Source organism: Adelges cooleyi, unplaced genomic scaffold (genome assembly GCF_023614345.1).
Source record: "Adelges cooleyi isolate 19-005CV unplaced genomic scaffold, UGA_ACOO_1.1 ACOO_flye_CR_arks_rails_tigmint_CR_PRNA_13, whole genome shotgun sequence".
In the NCBI taxonomy this organism is placed as follows: Eukaryota; Metazoa; Arthropoda; class Insecta; order Hemiptera; family Adelgidae; genus Adelges; species Adelges cooleyi.
Genome location: NW_026095784.1, coordinates 276,130 through 291,545, shown reverse-complemented (window position 1 = coordinate 291,545; position 15,416 = coordinate 276,130). Strand labels below are relative to the sequence as shown.

Genomic DNA, 15,416 nt, shown 5'->3' with positions numbered 1-15,416 from the left:
AAATTTTTAGATATTGGGCCAAATGTGGCAAATTTTAGGTTCGATTTTTTGATCAATACAAAACGGTGTACAATTTCTGTACTTTATTATTAATGAAATTATCCTAGTGGTTAAAAGTTTATCGCAAAACTAAACACGAAAATAAAAAAATAGTAAATAAGAAAAACTTTATAAAAATGCATTAATTACTTACAAGCTTTGAAATTCTGGTTTAACTCTTGTGAACTAGTATGTTAAAACAGCCGTTTTAAAGTGATTCGTTTTGTGGCTTGTTGCTGAACATATTTGCAATTACTTATTTATTGTTCACGTCGATGCGAAACTTAAAAAATAAGACCTTAAAAAAATGAAAATAGTTGTGTGTTTTACATATAATAATTCAACGTTTTTTTTTCAAATCGATGCGAACTCAAAGCAAGTATGACCAAAAAAATATGTTTACTATATATGTGTTTTTTGCACACTTTATCGTTTGTAGTAATATACTAGCGTATTTCATAGAAATAAAATTCAGAGTAAACATAAATTTGGGCCTCTGGTTAAAATATTCTGTACGCGTACATGAAAATAATTGTACCATTTGTTACAATTGCCAAATACAATAAACAAATATATTAATACATATATATATATACAGGGTGATCCAACTAACGTAAGACACTCATTTTCTCGGAAAATATGAATATTTTGAAAAAACATTTTTTCCTATTTTTTTAGGTATAAGTTTTACTACATTTTTCAATGCTTCGAAAATTTTTATTTTCATCCCTTATACGATAAAAAGGGTCTAAGTTCACGTTTTTAAATGGCAACATATGTTTTTAATTCCATATATTTGTAGGCAAAAAATTTTAAAATATGTTATCGTTTGAATTTTTAATTTTTATCCATCTAGTCGTTAGCTATGACTTTGTAAAGATATTACATTTTCTCTTAAATATTGTTATATTTCTTTGGTTTTCCAAAGACCGGGAGCCAATAAAATACTTATTTATGATCGCATTGTCCGATAGATGAGTACACAGATAACCAAACACAATAAAATGTTTTGTGATATTTTGTTTGACTAGCGTTTCATATTTATAGATTACCGACTTTTCTAACACACCGTCATGACAGGTAGGTTGACAGACCTATATTGACAGCAGCTAACGAATGGCTATTTAACCACAACAATCAAAAACCGTGGTACAAGTAGGTTGATAACTGCTGCTATGATGATAATACAAAATATTATTATCATTAGTTATCATATTTTTCTACTATCTATGTTCTACATTCAACAAGTAACAGCACAGTACAACAGATCATTATTATGCTATTTGAAAATTATAATTTTTAGTTTTTATAGGTAGTAAACAATAGCTTTAAAATTTGGCTTACAATCTCATAAGTGCGTACATTGAATGGACACTCGTCGCGAAGCGTTACTATTATTTGTTTAGTTATGTTCAATTTATTCAAAATATGTTCTGTGCTCAAATAATTGTTTTAAACAATTTACACTAAATAAGGAATTTTGGATTTAATTTGCTTACTATTTTAATTCTACAGTAAATATTTAAAATGTTGCTTATTTTACATTTATAACTAACTTTTTTTTATTATATAAACAACTTTATTAATAAAAAATAATGCAATAAAGTGGACTGTGTTTAAATGATTAAGTTGTCTAATGACTAGATGTTTATAAACAGTTTTTTAGGAACCTACAACAAAATCACAGTTAAGTTTGAAATTGTATTAATTAATTAACTAATTATTAATACAACAATAAATTTAAAAATTACAAATGTTACTATTTTGAAAATATTCAATCAAAAATATTAAACAAAAACAATATCTATACATTTGAAATTGTTCAACTTCTATAATACTGATTTAAATTTTTTTCTTTTAACAATCGTTGGTAATTAAACAAATCTAACAAAATCAAAATTCAATAAATAAAATTAACTATAAGAATTATCTTAGGCAAGTTCAAAAAAATAATTTACTTGATTTACTGAATTCATTAAATACAAATTAATAGAATTACTACTTTTTTAAAGAGAGAATTATTGTATATTAATAAATTTGATATAAAATTTAACTTTGATAGCCAAATACCTGTGTCAGTTATAGCTAAAACTTTATGATAAAATATCCGTAATGTATGTCAGACACACAATATATGGGTTATATCATTGTAAGAAATAACTAAACTGAAAGCAGATATTTGAACTACCTTAGATAAGTTTAATCAAATAAAAATAATATACTTACATATTATTATAAATATTGGTATAATCAAGAAGCGATTCCTTGTATGTAGTAGTATGAAATTCATACATTGATTACTGATATTTTTAAAAATAAATGAAACGGGTATATGAGTATTATCAACCCACATACACAAATACATGTATTAATAATTATTTTAAGTTAACACAACACACTTTTCATTCAAATTGCTTAGTGTTGATATTATACATTCACATGAAAAAATGTTACATTAGAAATAAATGTTTTATACTTATAATTTACACCTTGATATATAATTGTAAGGTCTTGGGTCCGATTGGAAAGACATTTCCATAGCAATTGATATGTCATACTCAAAACCAATTTTACATGATAACATTGGTTTTTAAAAGATGAAATATTTTCAGTAAAAAAGCATTCAACCTAAATTAAAAAAGCTAATTGAAATCGTGTTGTATTAAATTACCCATTAAACTCTAATAAACTTACCTATTAAATTAATGCTTTATATTTATAATTTACACCTTGATATAAAATTGTAAGGTCTTCAGTCTTGGGTCCAATTGAAAAGACATTTCCATAGTAATTGGTATAGCCTATTCTCAACGCCATAGATATTTCTGACATGATAACATTGATTTTGAAATGATAAAAGATTTTCGGAAAAAAGCATTCAACCTAAAATAAAAAAGCTAATTGAATTCTAAAAAATATATAAAGTAAACATATAAAAATGCTAATAAGCAAATATTATCAATTGATATATTTAAAAAATTATAAAATAACGAGTTATGACATAACTACAATAAGCATGCTATCATATTTACTATAAAGTAAAATGTAAATTTACTAACATTTTTTAATTAAGTTTGCAATTTGTCATTTCACTAATGGAAAACGTGTGAACTTCGAAGTCGAAATTTGTTAGCGATGAGGTTATGTAAAAATAATAAATATAATGCGATTTTGTACAAATAATAAAATATATTATGGGTACTGGTCACTCGATTATTCCGTGGTAACTGATGCATAGTTTAGATACTAGATTGTTATCCGAGATAACCAGCTAATGACTAGCTCCAGCTAGATTAGGTTAAAGTGTAAAGTCCGTTATCCGTAACAGTCTACCTTTCGTCTAATAATGTATGGTTATTTATTATATCTGATTATGATACGGAATGCGTTAACATCAAATTATTATTATATTTGATGTGATGACCGTCGTAATAAAACTACTTGTCTTTGTCGAATCGAATGAAATTATTAAGAAATATAGACAAAAATTCAAATCTTTACAAAGTCATAAACAGCGAACAAATGGATGAAAATTAAAAATTCAAACGCTAACATTTTTTTAGATTTTTTGTCTTTATATTTATGGAATTTAAAACATATGTTCCCATTTGAAAAAACGAGGTTCGTACTTATTTAACGTATAAGGGTTGAAGATAAAATTTTTCTAAATATTGAAAAATGTAGCTAAATATGTACCTAAAATTTTAGGAAAAAAAAATTCGCAAAATATTCATACTTTCAGAGAAAATGAGTGTCTTACGTTAGTTGGATCACCCTGTATTATACAGTTATTATAGCATGTACGATGAAACGTTCTCCATCTTAGATCAGCGGTGTTTTCACCTTACTATTTACTATAAGGAAGAGATAGTTTATATTATATTCTATTGATTGATAAATATAACTTTTTTTTTTTTATATTTAAACAAATTCTGTTTTTATCAATATTTTTTCATTGATGCGTGCGTAATGCACGAACGCCGTTATACGAAATATAGAGTAAATTAATATCGCATGTAATATTTGCAGCTAATGAGACATAAATGGAAACTAAATACTTTTATGATAACTTACACTCCTCGAGCACGGTTATATGTATACGCATAAGTACTACCACCGTTTTAGAGGGGAGATTAGGATAAGAAACTAAGGTGGGGCTATATCATAACATACGATTTTCTCAACGCCCTGTATTCAACTGCACCGTCAACGGGTATCTAAAAAACAATTTTCATTTATTGTTACTAATTAACAATTACTGCAGTATACAATTTGGGGAATAAACGACTACAGCTCATTATAGACAGAAGACCAACCCTAATCTCACGTCCACCCTAATACTAAAAATATAGTTTTAAGTATAAATTCTCATTGCAAGTGCCACTCTATTGTTATTCGCCGTTTGGTTTTTTCTTACCGGAAAAAAAAACAAAATCGCATACTGTTGTTGTACTGTTGTCGATTCGTTGTGATAATATAAAGACTAACAGTTCGATAAAAATATATACCTACGGTTTTTTTCTCGAATATTGAAAATTGTTTTTATACCTTCCAGGTGCCCCTTTAGAATATTTTCCTAAAAAACTACCTATCGGCTCCTATTAAATGGAAGGGAGGGGAGGGGGTTCTAGGTGGTGCAGTGTACACAATGCCCAAATGTTTTCACTAGCTCTGCTTGACAAAAAAAAACGAATTACATTATACGACTTGGGTATCTTATGCGATCGAGTGTACAGGGTGATTCCTTTTGGGTAAGACACTAATTTTCTCGGAAAATATGAACATTTAAAAAAAAAAAAAATTCCCTATACTTTTAGGTACACATTGTACTACATTTTTCAATACTGTGGAAATTTGTATCTCCGACCCTTATACAAAAAAAGGGTAGGACATCACTTTTTCAAATGGCAACAAATGTTTTAAATTCCATGAATATATAGACAACAATTTTTAAAAAAATGTTAGTGTTTGATTTTTTAATTTTTATCCAATTGTTCGTTTGTTATGACTTTGTAAAGATTTGAATTTTTAACTATATTTCTTAATATTTTCATTCGGTTCAACAAAAACAAGTAGTTTTATTACACCAGACATCACATAAAATAATAATTTAGTAGATAAGATCAACCATTATCTCAAAACATTTTATTGTGTTTGGTTTTCGGTGTAGTCGCCTATCGGACAATGCGAGCATAAATAAGAATTGTATGGGCACCGGTCTTTGGGACACCGAAGAAAATTTTGAATATTTAGCAAAAAAAATAATATCTTTACAAAGTCATAGCTAACGAACAGATGGATGAAAATTAAAATTTCAAACGGTAACATATTTTAAAAAAAATTTTCTACAAATGTATGGAATTTAAATTATACGTTGTCATTTGAAAAAGTGAACTTGGACCGTTTTTACCGTATAAGGGATAGAGATAAAAATGTTCAAAGTATTAAAACATATAGTACAAAATGTATCTAAAACAATAGGTAAAAACAATATTCAAAAATATTAACATTTTCAGAGAAAACTAGTGTCTTACCCAAAATGAATCACCCTGTATACATAAAAAAAATTTGAAAGAACGAAATTTTCAAAATTCAATGTCAGCAGGTAACAACAATACTTTCCAAAATAATAATGATAATGCTTTACTCGTTAATTTCTCAAGTTATTTCTTTTTTTAAGTCATAAGACAACATCTGATCAACACCGCAAAAGGCGAAATAAATGCTTGAAAATTATGTAGGAAGGGTTAATGATATTTTGTTAGGACTATACTATATGTGTTAATTTTTCAAAAATGTATAGCGTGCCGCAATACCGGAAAGCCGGATGCCCGTAATAGGCAGATACCACCTCGACATGTAAAATTTATCCAAAAATTAAAAAAAACTAATAAGTAACAACCATAACCCAGCAAAGTGGTTTAAATGCACCACATCTTTCTGTAGCGCGCGATTTCGGGTAGTATTAGTATTTATGTAGTTTTTTCTACCTTCGGCACCTATCCTTAGTGCCAATAATTAACTAGCAAAGTTTTCCATTTTATAGTTAGTTTTGTGATTTGTTGTATTTTAATATTTTTTTTTATTGTTGTTGTTATTTTATCGTGTTACACAGAATAGTATTATATTTAATACACGATGTGAAGGACTAACCTATTTGCTTTGTTGATGACGGGACGACATTTAAAATTGGCCTTAAATCTTCAATAGATAATAAAATCAGTTTATTTTGGCCAAATAAAGTAAATCCAATTGGCGGGAAATATGCCGTGTATTTTGTTTAAGTGTACGTGACAAATTTTAAATATAAACAACGATTTTTCATATACATACATTCATATAATAGTTCTTATTAATTATGCAATGTAATTTATAACAATTAGCACAGGCCAGGTTTATTACATATACTTTCAATAGTATCAATTTCAGTATTTAAAAGTTTTTTTTTCAATTGTGAGTTATAATATAAGTTATGCGATAAGTATCTCAAGCTAATAACTTGATAAAAATCAAGTAAAACTATGATTTTTCGAACACTCCATGTTTGTTGTACTATATAAAGTATGCATGACGCATTAGGGTATGGTCTTTTGCATAAACACATTAATCATAAGTAACACTACAAAAAAAATACTCCTCATGATATATATTGCTTGTAGAATATCCTACAGATATCTGTTATTAACTATTTACATTGCTACACGCGTTGTAAACTATTCTGTTAGAAACACAATAAAAATTGAACATAAAGTTTAATAAAAAAACTGCTTTAAATCACTTTTGTGAGTCATGACGCAATTTAAGTAACAAAAGTCCTGATTAATTGAACAAAAAATACGTTTACATTTACATTTAGCCCAAAGGTCAACGCAAGCAATAACCGAATAACTTGATAAAAACCATTTGAAATTAAATATATTTTTCATGTAGGCATCCAGGTTTCTCACAGCCTATAATGTTAAATGTAACAGCTTAAATTAAAATTTGTAAAATACTATTACGGTAGTTATATGTAAGCCTGTGTGCACAGGTGCACATTTCACACATTTGACTGTACAGTTTTTTTATGAAAAACAAAACCAATCGCTTGAGATCCAAACGACATTATTATATTCGCTTCGTGCGAATTTGTATAATATTTTACATACTAGCGCCATTTTACAAACAGCAGAATTTATTATTAAATAAAATCACTATTTCTATAAATAAATTTCAATAGATAGATTAAGTATTGGCGAGTATCAATAGAAATCATGTCTGATTGTTACATTAGAGAGAAACCATAGTCTAAAAAAAAATACCCTATGTAGCAATTCCATAAGATATTTATTATGAATTGATTACATTGTCACAGGCATCGTGGAATAATATGCTGTATTAAATGTTAATATGTGTTTAATTAGACAGCTTAAAGAAACAAAGACTGTGAAAATTCTTAAGAAATCAAAATACTTGAATTTCTTTCTTTATTTTATTTTCTGTAGGAGTTTTTTAAAGTTGTATAAAGTTGAGTAAAATTTGTATTTTTTTTTTTTATAAACGAAAAAACTCTACCTCAAATAGTAGAGCTTCTTACTCAAGTTATTTCCAATTAATATAAAATTAACTTTCTTTTGAACGTTATTTTGGCTTTCATCTAGTTACAAGGCATGTTTATTTGTTCTTAACTTTGTATTTATTTATCTTTTTTAGACCCATATACCTCCAAAATCGTTGGACCTATTTGTACCGTCTACATACGTACATCAAAGTGTTTATTAGAAAGTTTTTTATTTCCACAACTGTATTATTATACCTATTATTTTACCTGGTATTATTATACCTGTGATACTGAGTGATCAATTTAGCGTAGCACACTCATTTTCTCTTTATTTCGATTTTTTGGAATGGTTCATGATATAATTTAACATTAATGAATAAAATACCAATCAAGCAGAATTATATTTTCTATCCTATTCTGTGCATAATGAATATTATGGTGACCTGAAAATGTCCATAAAAATTATATGATTTGATCTAGTCTATGTATTTTGTAACACAATTTTGTGTTTTATGTAAACGTCAAACCAGTTTTTCTTACGAGTAGTTTTTTATGTTTTTCTATTTGATTAACGCAACATATTAATGGCTTAATAAATATTTAAGTGAAAATTTTTAAGGAAAAAAATTAAAAGCACAATAAGTAATGACAAATTTGGGTTCAGAAGAAACAAAGGAATAAAGGAAGCAATCTTGAGTTTAAGAATACTAGTCGAAAAGCAGATGGAATTTAGTGGTTCCACGAAAATAGCTCTTTCAAACACAAAAAAAAATATGCGTTGATTTTAGAAACAGACGGATAATATAGTATCTCCAAGTTCTAACAAAAACCTAACAGTGAAAAGGGTCCTATCAAAGTATAGTGATATCTAAGCTGTGGCCAAGTCTGCTATTTCTTTAGTTCATAACCTCACTTCACTTCACTTTCAAGAGCAACACTGCTCTTTTATATGTATTGCTTAACGCTAGGCCAGTTTCTGAATGAAACATTACCTTTTTGAATGAGGCATACTACAGATTTGGCCGCAATATAGACACAACTAGTTTGATAGGCTGATTTTTCTGGGAGGGTTCTGACACTTGGCTCTTTTTCACTGTTAGGTTATTGTTGGAGATATCATTCCTTTTTGCTGGCTTCGGCATCGTAGGAGTCGCATTAATTTTGAGAAAATTGCAACTTTCAGATTTTTTCCTTTTACTTACAACGTAAGACCTACTTTTGTGCCAAAATTGTGCCAATTTCACGTTTCTATCTATACGGAAAGTGTTTTATAATTTTGATGAAGAGTGAGTGAGTCAGTAACAAAAATTATTTAAATGTATATGAATTTTCTATTTAAGTTATAAAAGTTTAGAGAACTCCAGAAGCTGGGGTAGTTGGACTCTGGGGTAGTTGGGCACAATTAAAAGGGTATAAATATTATTTGTGAAATTTCCAAAAAATACAATGTCATTCGATTTTGGAATTGTTAGTACCTAATTTATAAATAAAACATTTAGTGGCTATTAGTTGGGTACATGTTTTTTTTTTCGTTCATAATAGTTAATATCTATAACTAAAATACAAAATTATATAGCTAAATCGGGTAAAATATATATGTTTAATACAATGAAGAAAAATGGGCAAATACCCATAAAACAAAAAAAGGAGATATAGAATTGTGTACGCTATAAAATTGTTAAAATTGTACAAAGCAAACATTAGTTCAACGAGTGGTTTTTAAACCAATAACTGTGAAAAAAATAATTTATACTCCGCGTCTGACTAATGCAAACATAAAATAATAATGGGAAAAAAATAAGATAAATATGCCACTAAATTTACATAGTCAATTCTGCAAAATATATTATACTTTAACGTTTCTGTCACATAAGCCTGCCGATTAGTTACAAGAAATCCACATCAGCGCATTCAGCTTAGCAATCTTTGACTTACACGTTAATAGCATGGTTCCTTTATAAACGTGGCATTTGCTTTTAATGGCCGTGGAGCAATTCTTAAAGGTAATTTATTCATTTTTGACCTTGGTACCCACATAGTTACTACTCGAGTTTTTTTCAAATTCTAAACAATACATTCAATATTTAACTTAAACAATTACAGAGGAATACAAGAAACAGGTTTTCCATACAAGTCAGTAATTTTTTTTTTCTAACAAAATAACATTTATGTTTTATAATATTATACATATGTTTAAAATAATTCAATGCAGATTACCACATCCGAGAGGCTATCGGCCAAGGTAAATTTTATTTAAAATTAGTATATCAATATAGAAATGATCACCACTTGTAGCATGGTGTGCTTTTACTCTGAAAAATGTTTTGTCTATTATGATTTTATTTGGTATATTTTTTTATAACTTAAATCATCATTTTTTTTTCATTCCAAAGAAATTGGATAATGCAATTAAAGATATTATTTGTGGAACTGAACAGGGAAAATACAAATATTCTATGGGTAGTTATAATTACATATTGAACAGATGTGTAATAGATAAAACACGGGAAATATAAATTAGAATATAATATAATAATTACACAACATCATATTAATATTCCTATGCAAGTTTATCAGTAATATAAATATTCAAAAATCGTATTCAAAATCTAAAGACAGTTGTTCTGACAAAAAATACAGATGTTAACATAAACTATTTGATCACAAATATTGAATTTTGTCCTATACATTGTCTTGCCTAAAAGGGAAATAATCAATATTATTCTTTTACATTTATAGAATGTAGAATAGAAAACCAAATCAAATATCGTTGAATTATAAGTTTATGTTAATGTTAATCTCAGTGGATATGGCTTTTATGATGGCTTCTATACCGGGTAATAATTTTCTTTGAATTTTATAAAAATATTTCTACATGTATTCAGGATATTCAGTATAAAATGTTTTCGGTTTTAATTTCAGCATCTGTAAACCATTTCACCACTTCAGAACTGAAACGTAATTACTTTTATGTATTTTTATTTATCATAATTTACACAGAACCATATTATATTTTAAATGAACATACACAACGTGATCGACTTATCGTGAACCACTTAATATCTCACTGGTTTTCATAAGAAATTACATTATTTTCCTTACATAGCGTTTTTATGCAATGTGATCTCAAATTTTCATAATTATTTTTAAAGCCGAGCTGGAAGTTGGGTAGATAATTTAGTCGATTGATATTAGGTAGGTTTCTTTTTAAGAAGGTTTTTTAAAAATTGTGAGAAATTGAGTGGTTCACGATAAGTTGATCACCCTGTGTATCATACATATATATATATATATTCATAAAATGAACTTGTAATGCATATCTTTATTTTTACATTACAATATGTTCATAAGAAATAATATACATACAAATTTTTCTTTTTTTAATTTTAGAACAATTTTGCATTTTATTAAAGAGGATGATTAAAAGAAATATAACTATCTTCTAAACCACTTCAAATCAAATCTGTGTACAGGTAAAAAGCAACAAATGAGTTTATAATCATAAGTAAAACGGTTTATTATAAGATACATTAAATTTGATAATTTGTATACAAATGTGGTTTGAAATAATTATTTAAATTTAATAACAAAAATACTGTATACATTTTAATGAGTTAATGTCTAAGATAAATGGTGTGATAAATGGTGGTATAATAACTGAGAATCAAGTGAATACTTTTAACTATATTAATGATGTTTATCTAATTAGTCTTACCCAATGCAACTGACGGTGATTGTTCTTCGGTCTTGAAAAGTTAGACGACACTGATCGCCAACAACTTCAGCTAACGTTACAAAAGAATCTGGTTGTAGTATACTTCTGTATATACCTTTCAACCGACACATCATGTTACGATCTCCAAAGTCTTCATGGGCTGGTCCTCAAAAAATTAAAAAAGGTATTTATAAAAATTTGCCAATCTTAACTTACTAGTTACTACATTTATTCAGTGTGTAAGGCATAACTAATACACGTGATTAATGCTATACACAGATGATCCTAAGCAATGTTACTCTAAGTCAATAACATCTTCAAATGTAGATAATATGACTGGACACCTTATACATCGCATAATCTTTTAGTCATAACGTTTGTAGAAAATTTACTTTTAAAAATCAAACCATAGTTTTAAACATATAAACTAAGAAAATGCTTAAAAGCTACTTTTAGTTTGAACAGGTTGTAATATAATATTTTCCTTTACTCTTCGTTTTTATCGTTTTTTCAAAGTGAATATACTATGAAAAACGATTTTTAACAATAATATTGATGGTCGAAGATGACTACTGCGCCGTTACCAGATCTAAAATAATTTATTATTTCTAACTTCTTCTTAAATGATGAACATTTTTTTCCCAGAAAAATGTAATGTACAAATAAAGATTAACCGCAAATAAAAAAAAAACTGTAAAAGTCGAGTGAATCGAAATAGTTTTATTTATTCACAAATATTTAAGTATTATATTAAAAAATTATAACACAATTTTTTTTTCTAGTACAGAATGGAATTTACTTTCATACATTAAACTTGTTTAATAACAATACAATACAAAGCATACGTTTTTCGTTTTTTGTAATATTGTGTTACTTCAATTTGTGTTTGTTCGGTCAAACAGTAAACCGGTTTTGAGTGTACGCGTAAATATAATAATAGAGAGCAGAATGACCTAAATTAGCTACAATTAAATAATTTCGAAAAAGCAAATATAATCTATAAAGCTAATTAGTCATCCCCAATGCAATTGACGACGGTTGTATTTCCGTGATTATCAGTAAGACGACATTGATTACTACCAACAACTTCAGCTTTTGTTACAAAAGAATCCAGCTGTAATATACTTCTGTTAACACCTTTCAGACGACACATTAGGTTACAATCTCCGTAGTGTTCGTGGGTTGGTCCTTAAAAAGTTAAAAAAGGTATATTTAAATACTAGGAAAATTATTAAAATATCAAAAAAGTTGAATTTTTTTTTTTATTTTTTTTTTAATGCTTATTTTATACATTTTCAATAAAATGACTATAGTGTGACCATCATAATTTTTTTTTAAAAAAAACCATTTCATAGGTAAAACAAATTACTTATTTGTTGGGTTTTTTGTGTTGCCTGAGATATGACAATTTGTCTAATATGTTTTCAGAAAACTGAGACATGAAACGTTACTCTTAATTTGAATAAGTTATAAAAAATTAATGATTTATTTATCTTACAAAATAATACGCCAACAACAACTTCCAATAGTCGTCATGTTCAGATAAAAAAGTTTAATCCTTCTTTAATTCTTGCCTCAAAATAATTCTATTTTTTTTTTTTGTGTAATTATCACAGGAAATAACGCGTTTTTATATATAGGTATACACTATACATGTACGTGTAACAAATATTTAACTATTGCAATTTGATATAATGCTTACTTGATGCAGAAAGGATAAATAGTTTTATAGCATCACGGAATAGCGATTTTCTATTTTCTTCAAGTTCATACAACCCATATGGAGTATCAACATCTGTAAAAGGTAATAAATAACCGTGTTAATTACAAAAATATTATAAATAAAATACATATAGTTGCTCGTGTCATTAATGAAGTACAATTATGTAAGTTTTTGTTCAAATACTATTATGATGAACTAGTAGTAAGTGATTTTCCTATACTACTGTATTAATTAAACAAGTATATGCCTTGAAAATATTCACTACTTTTAAGTCTCAAGCAATATGTTTTAAAATTATAGCGAAGCTTGTTTCACAGATGCCATTGAATAATTTTGTTTTTCTTTTACAATTAATAAATATAACGTAAGAACAATGTTCACAGCATTGTCACTAAGCAACGACGTATCACTGGTTCATTTGCATAAATCAACGGTACATTTTTAATATCACAATACGGTTTTATAAGCTTTATTTTTATGTTTTATATAATTATAACAACTACCCGTCGAACCACCTGTGGGTCGTTTCCAACCCAACTTTCTCATTGCAGTACGTACTAGACCTAGAAAAAAATTTGAGAACATTCTTCTTATCTCAACAAACATTAATTTTAACAATTTTGTCATGACTATATTTCTAATATATATGAAAATAACAATTTAATATATTAATGTATCTAAACAAGGAATATTATTAAAGCTGTAAACAAATTGTTTAATACCTTATACCTTATCTACAAAACGTTATTTTAAGTTTGAATTAGTTGTACAAAATTATTGATTTGTTTTTTTTTATTTGAGTTTAAAGAACTGTCTACTATTTATAGTAGACATATTGTGAAAAATGGATTAGACGAATTTAAAAGTTGTTAGCACTTAACTGGCAGAATAACAAAAAATAAATAAAATCTTTATTCTTCTGCAACATTTTCACTTTAATTCTTGCCTTAAAATAATTCCATTTTTTGTTTAAATAACACAGGCAATAATATGTTTATATATATTTATATATAATTTTCTACAAAGACTTTTTTGAAGTATGAAATTGATTATTGGTCAAATTTTTCAATATATTGATTCATACTTCAAAAAAGTCAAAGCTCAATATCTCAAGAAATATCAATCTTAGAGATTTATCTTATCTTATATTTTATGTAGAAAATTAAATTCCCCATAAATGTGTTATTTATATTTTTTCTGTAAGTTTAGCCATTGATGAAATAAAAACGAAAAAAAAAGAAATTTATACAAAAATAGACTTTAGTGACCTGTACTAACCCACTAGTGTAAGATACAGTTACGTTGTAGTATGCACTTTTGTAGAACGCTTAATTATAAGTAATTTGCAACCTTGAACGATATGATAGCACAAAATACCGCTGAGTTATAGAAATTTTAAATAACAAATCTAAATTTACATGTGTTTTAAACGGGAAATCTTCTCAGATTATTGTAGAGCACGTAATATAAAAATTAAGTGCTCATATTTTTTTTGGGGAATTTACAAAAAAATTTTGGGATGGCAGCTAAAAAAAAATAGTAAGAAAAAAACCTAATATATATATATACACATACATACTTGTAACAAAAATTAAACTATTGCAATTAGATATAATGCTTACTTGATGCAGAATTGATAAATGGTTTTGTAGCATCACAAGTTGGGGTTTTTCTCTCTTCTTTAAGTTCATGCAACCCATATAAATTACCAAAATATGTATGATTTAGTAAATAACCGTGTTAATTGCAAAAATATTGTACCTAAAGTAAATATAGCTGTTCTTGTCATTTATGGAGTACAATTATGTAGGTAAGTTTTTGTTCAAATGCTCTTATAATGAACTAGTAGTAAGTTTTACACTATTTACATGACTTCAGGCTACTCCCACTTGGACGTCTTGACTGGTTCGCCAACGTTTCGGATTATTCAGGAAGAAGAAGATATCAAAGGCACAGTGGTAATTCCGTTTATAAGTGGGTTGACCGAACGCATAGCACGAGTAGCAAGAAAATACGGTACAAGGACGGTTTTCCCAACAGTGAAGAAGTTGGAAGAAATTTTCCGGAGTCCAAAAAATGAACTACCGAAACTACAAACACATGGGGAATCTACGGAACTCCAGTATACCTGTGGTACATCGGTCCAACAAAACGACCTCAAGTCATGTAAATACAATACCCCACCTAAGTTTCAATAATTTTTTAGCAGTAAGTTATACTGTTGTATTAATTAAACAAGTATATGCCTTGTAAATGTTCACTACTTTTAAGTGCCAGGCAATATGTTTTAAAATTATAGCGAAGTTTGTTTCACAGACGCCATTGAATAATTTATTTTTCCTTTAACAATTAAAAAATATAACGTGAGCATAATGTTCACAGCATTGTCACTAAGCAAC

The 15,416-nt window shown here is 27.5% G+C and overlaps 3 protein-coding genes and 1 long non-coding RNA gene across 10 annotated transcripts in view; 2 read left to right on the top strand and 2 right to left on the bottom strand.

Moving 5' to 3' along the window:
• LOC126847907 (uncharacterized) overlaps nt 1-15,416 on the bottom strand; it is a 77,669-nt gene that overhangs the window by 9,490 nt on the left and 52,763 nt on the right. The window contains exon 1 of one of the 6 annotated variants that reach the window (XM_050588344.1): nt 194-263. The exons of the other annotated variants lie outside the window; for them this stretch is intronic. The gene's annotated coding sequence lies outside the window, so the exon portion shown is untranslated. Of the gene's footprint in view, nt 1-193; nt 264-15,416 lie in introns of those variants that run through there. 6 annotated transcript variants of the gene reach the window in all.
• Nucleotides 9,440-11,626, top strand: LOC126847912 (uncharacterized). The gene is made up of 7 exons (XR_007687164.1): nt 9,440-9,582; nt 9,683-9,712; nt 9,792-9,821; nt 10,319-10,416; nt 10,502-10,537; nt 10,970-11,052; nt 11,289-11,626. It is a non-coding gene; the product is annotated as an uncharacterized LOC126847912 (long non-coding RNA).
• LOC126847906 (uncharacterized) overlaps nt 12,071-15,416 on the bottom strand; it is an 84,670-nt gene continuing 81,324 nt past the window's right edge. The window contains exons 11-14 of the mRNA XM_050588339.1: nt 14,640-14,696; nt 13,521-13,580; nt 12,997-13,089; nt 12,071-12,482 (exon numbers count right to left, since the gene is read on the bottom strand). Coding sequence (XP_050444296.1) covers nt 12,304-12,482; nt 12,997-13,089; nt 13,521-13,580; nt 14,640-14,696 — 389 coding nt within the window. The 3' untranslated portion in view covers nt 12,071-12,303. The remainder of the gene's footprint in view (nt 12,483-12,996; nt 13,090-13,520; nt 13,581-14,639; nt 14,697-15,416) is intronic.
• LOC126847911 (uncharacterized) overlaps nt 14,207-15,416 on the top strand; it is a 70,630-nt gene continuing 69,420 nt past the window's right edge. The window contains exons 1-2 of one of the 2 annotated variants that reach the window (XM_050588357.1): nt 14,207-14,827; nt 14,896-15,201. In XM_050588357.1, coding sequence (XP_050444314.1) covers nt 14,809-14,827; nt 14,896-15,201 — 325 coding nt within the window. In that variant the 5' untranslated portion in view covers nt 14,207-14,808. Of the gene's footprint in view, nt 14,828-14,895; nt 15,372-15,416 lie in introns of those variants that run through there. The other variant, XM_050588358.1, reaches the window with a different exon arrangement.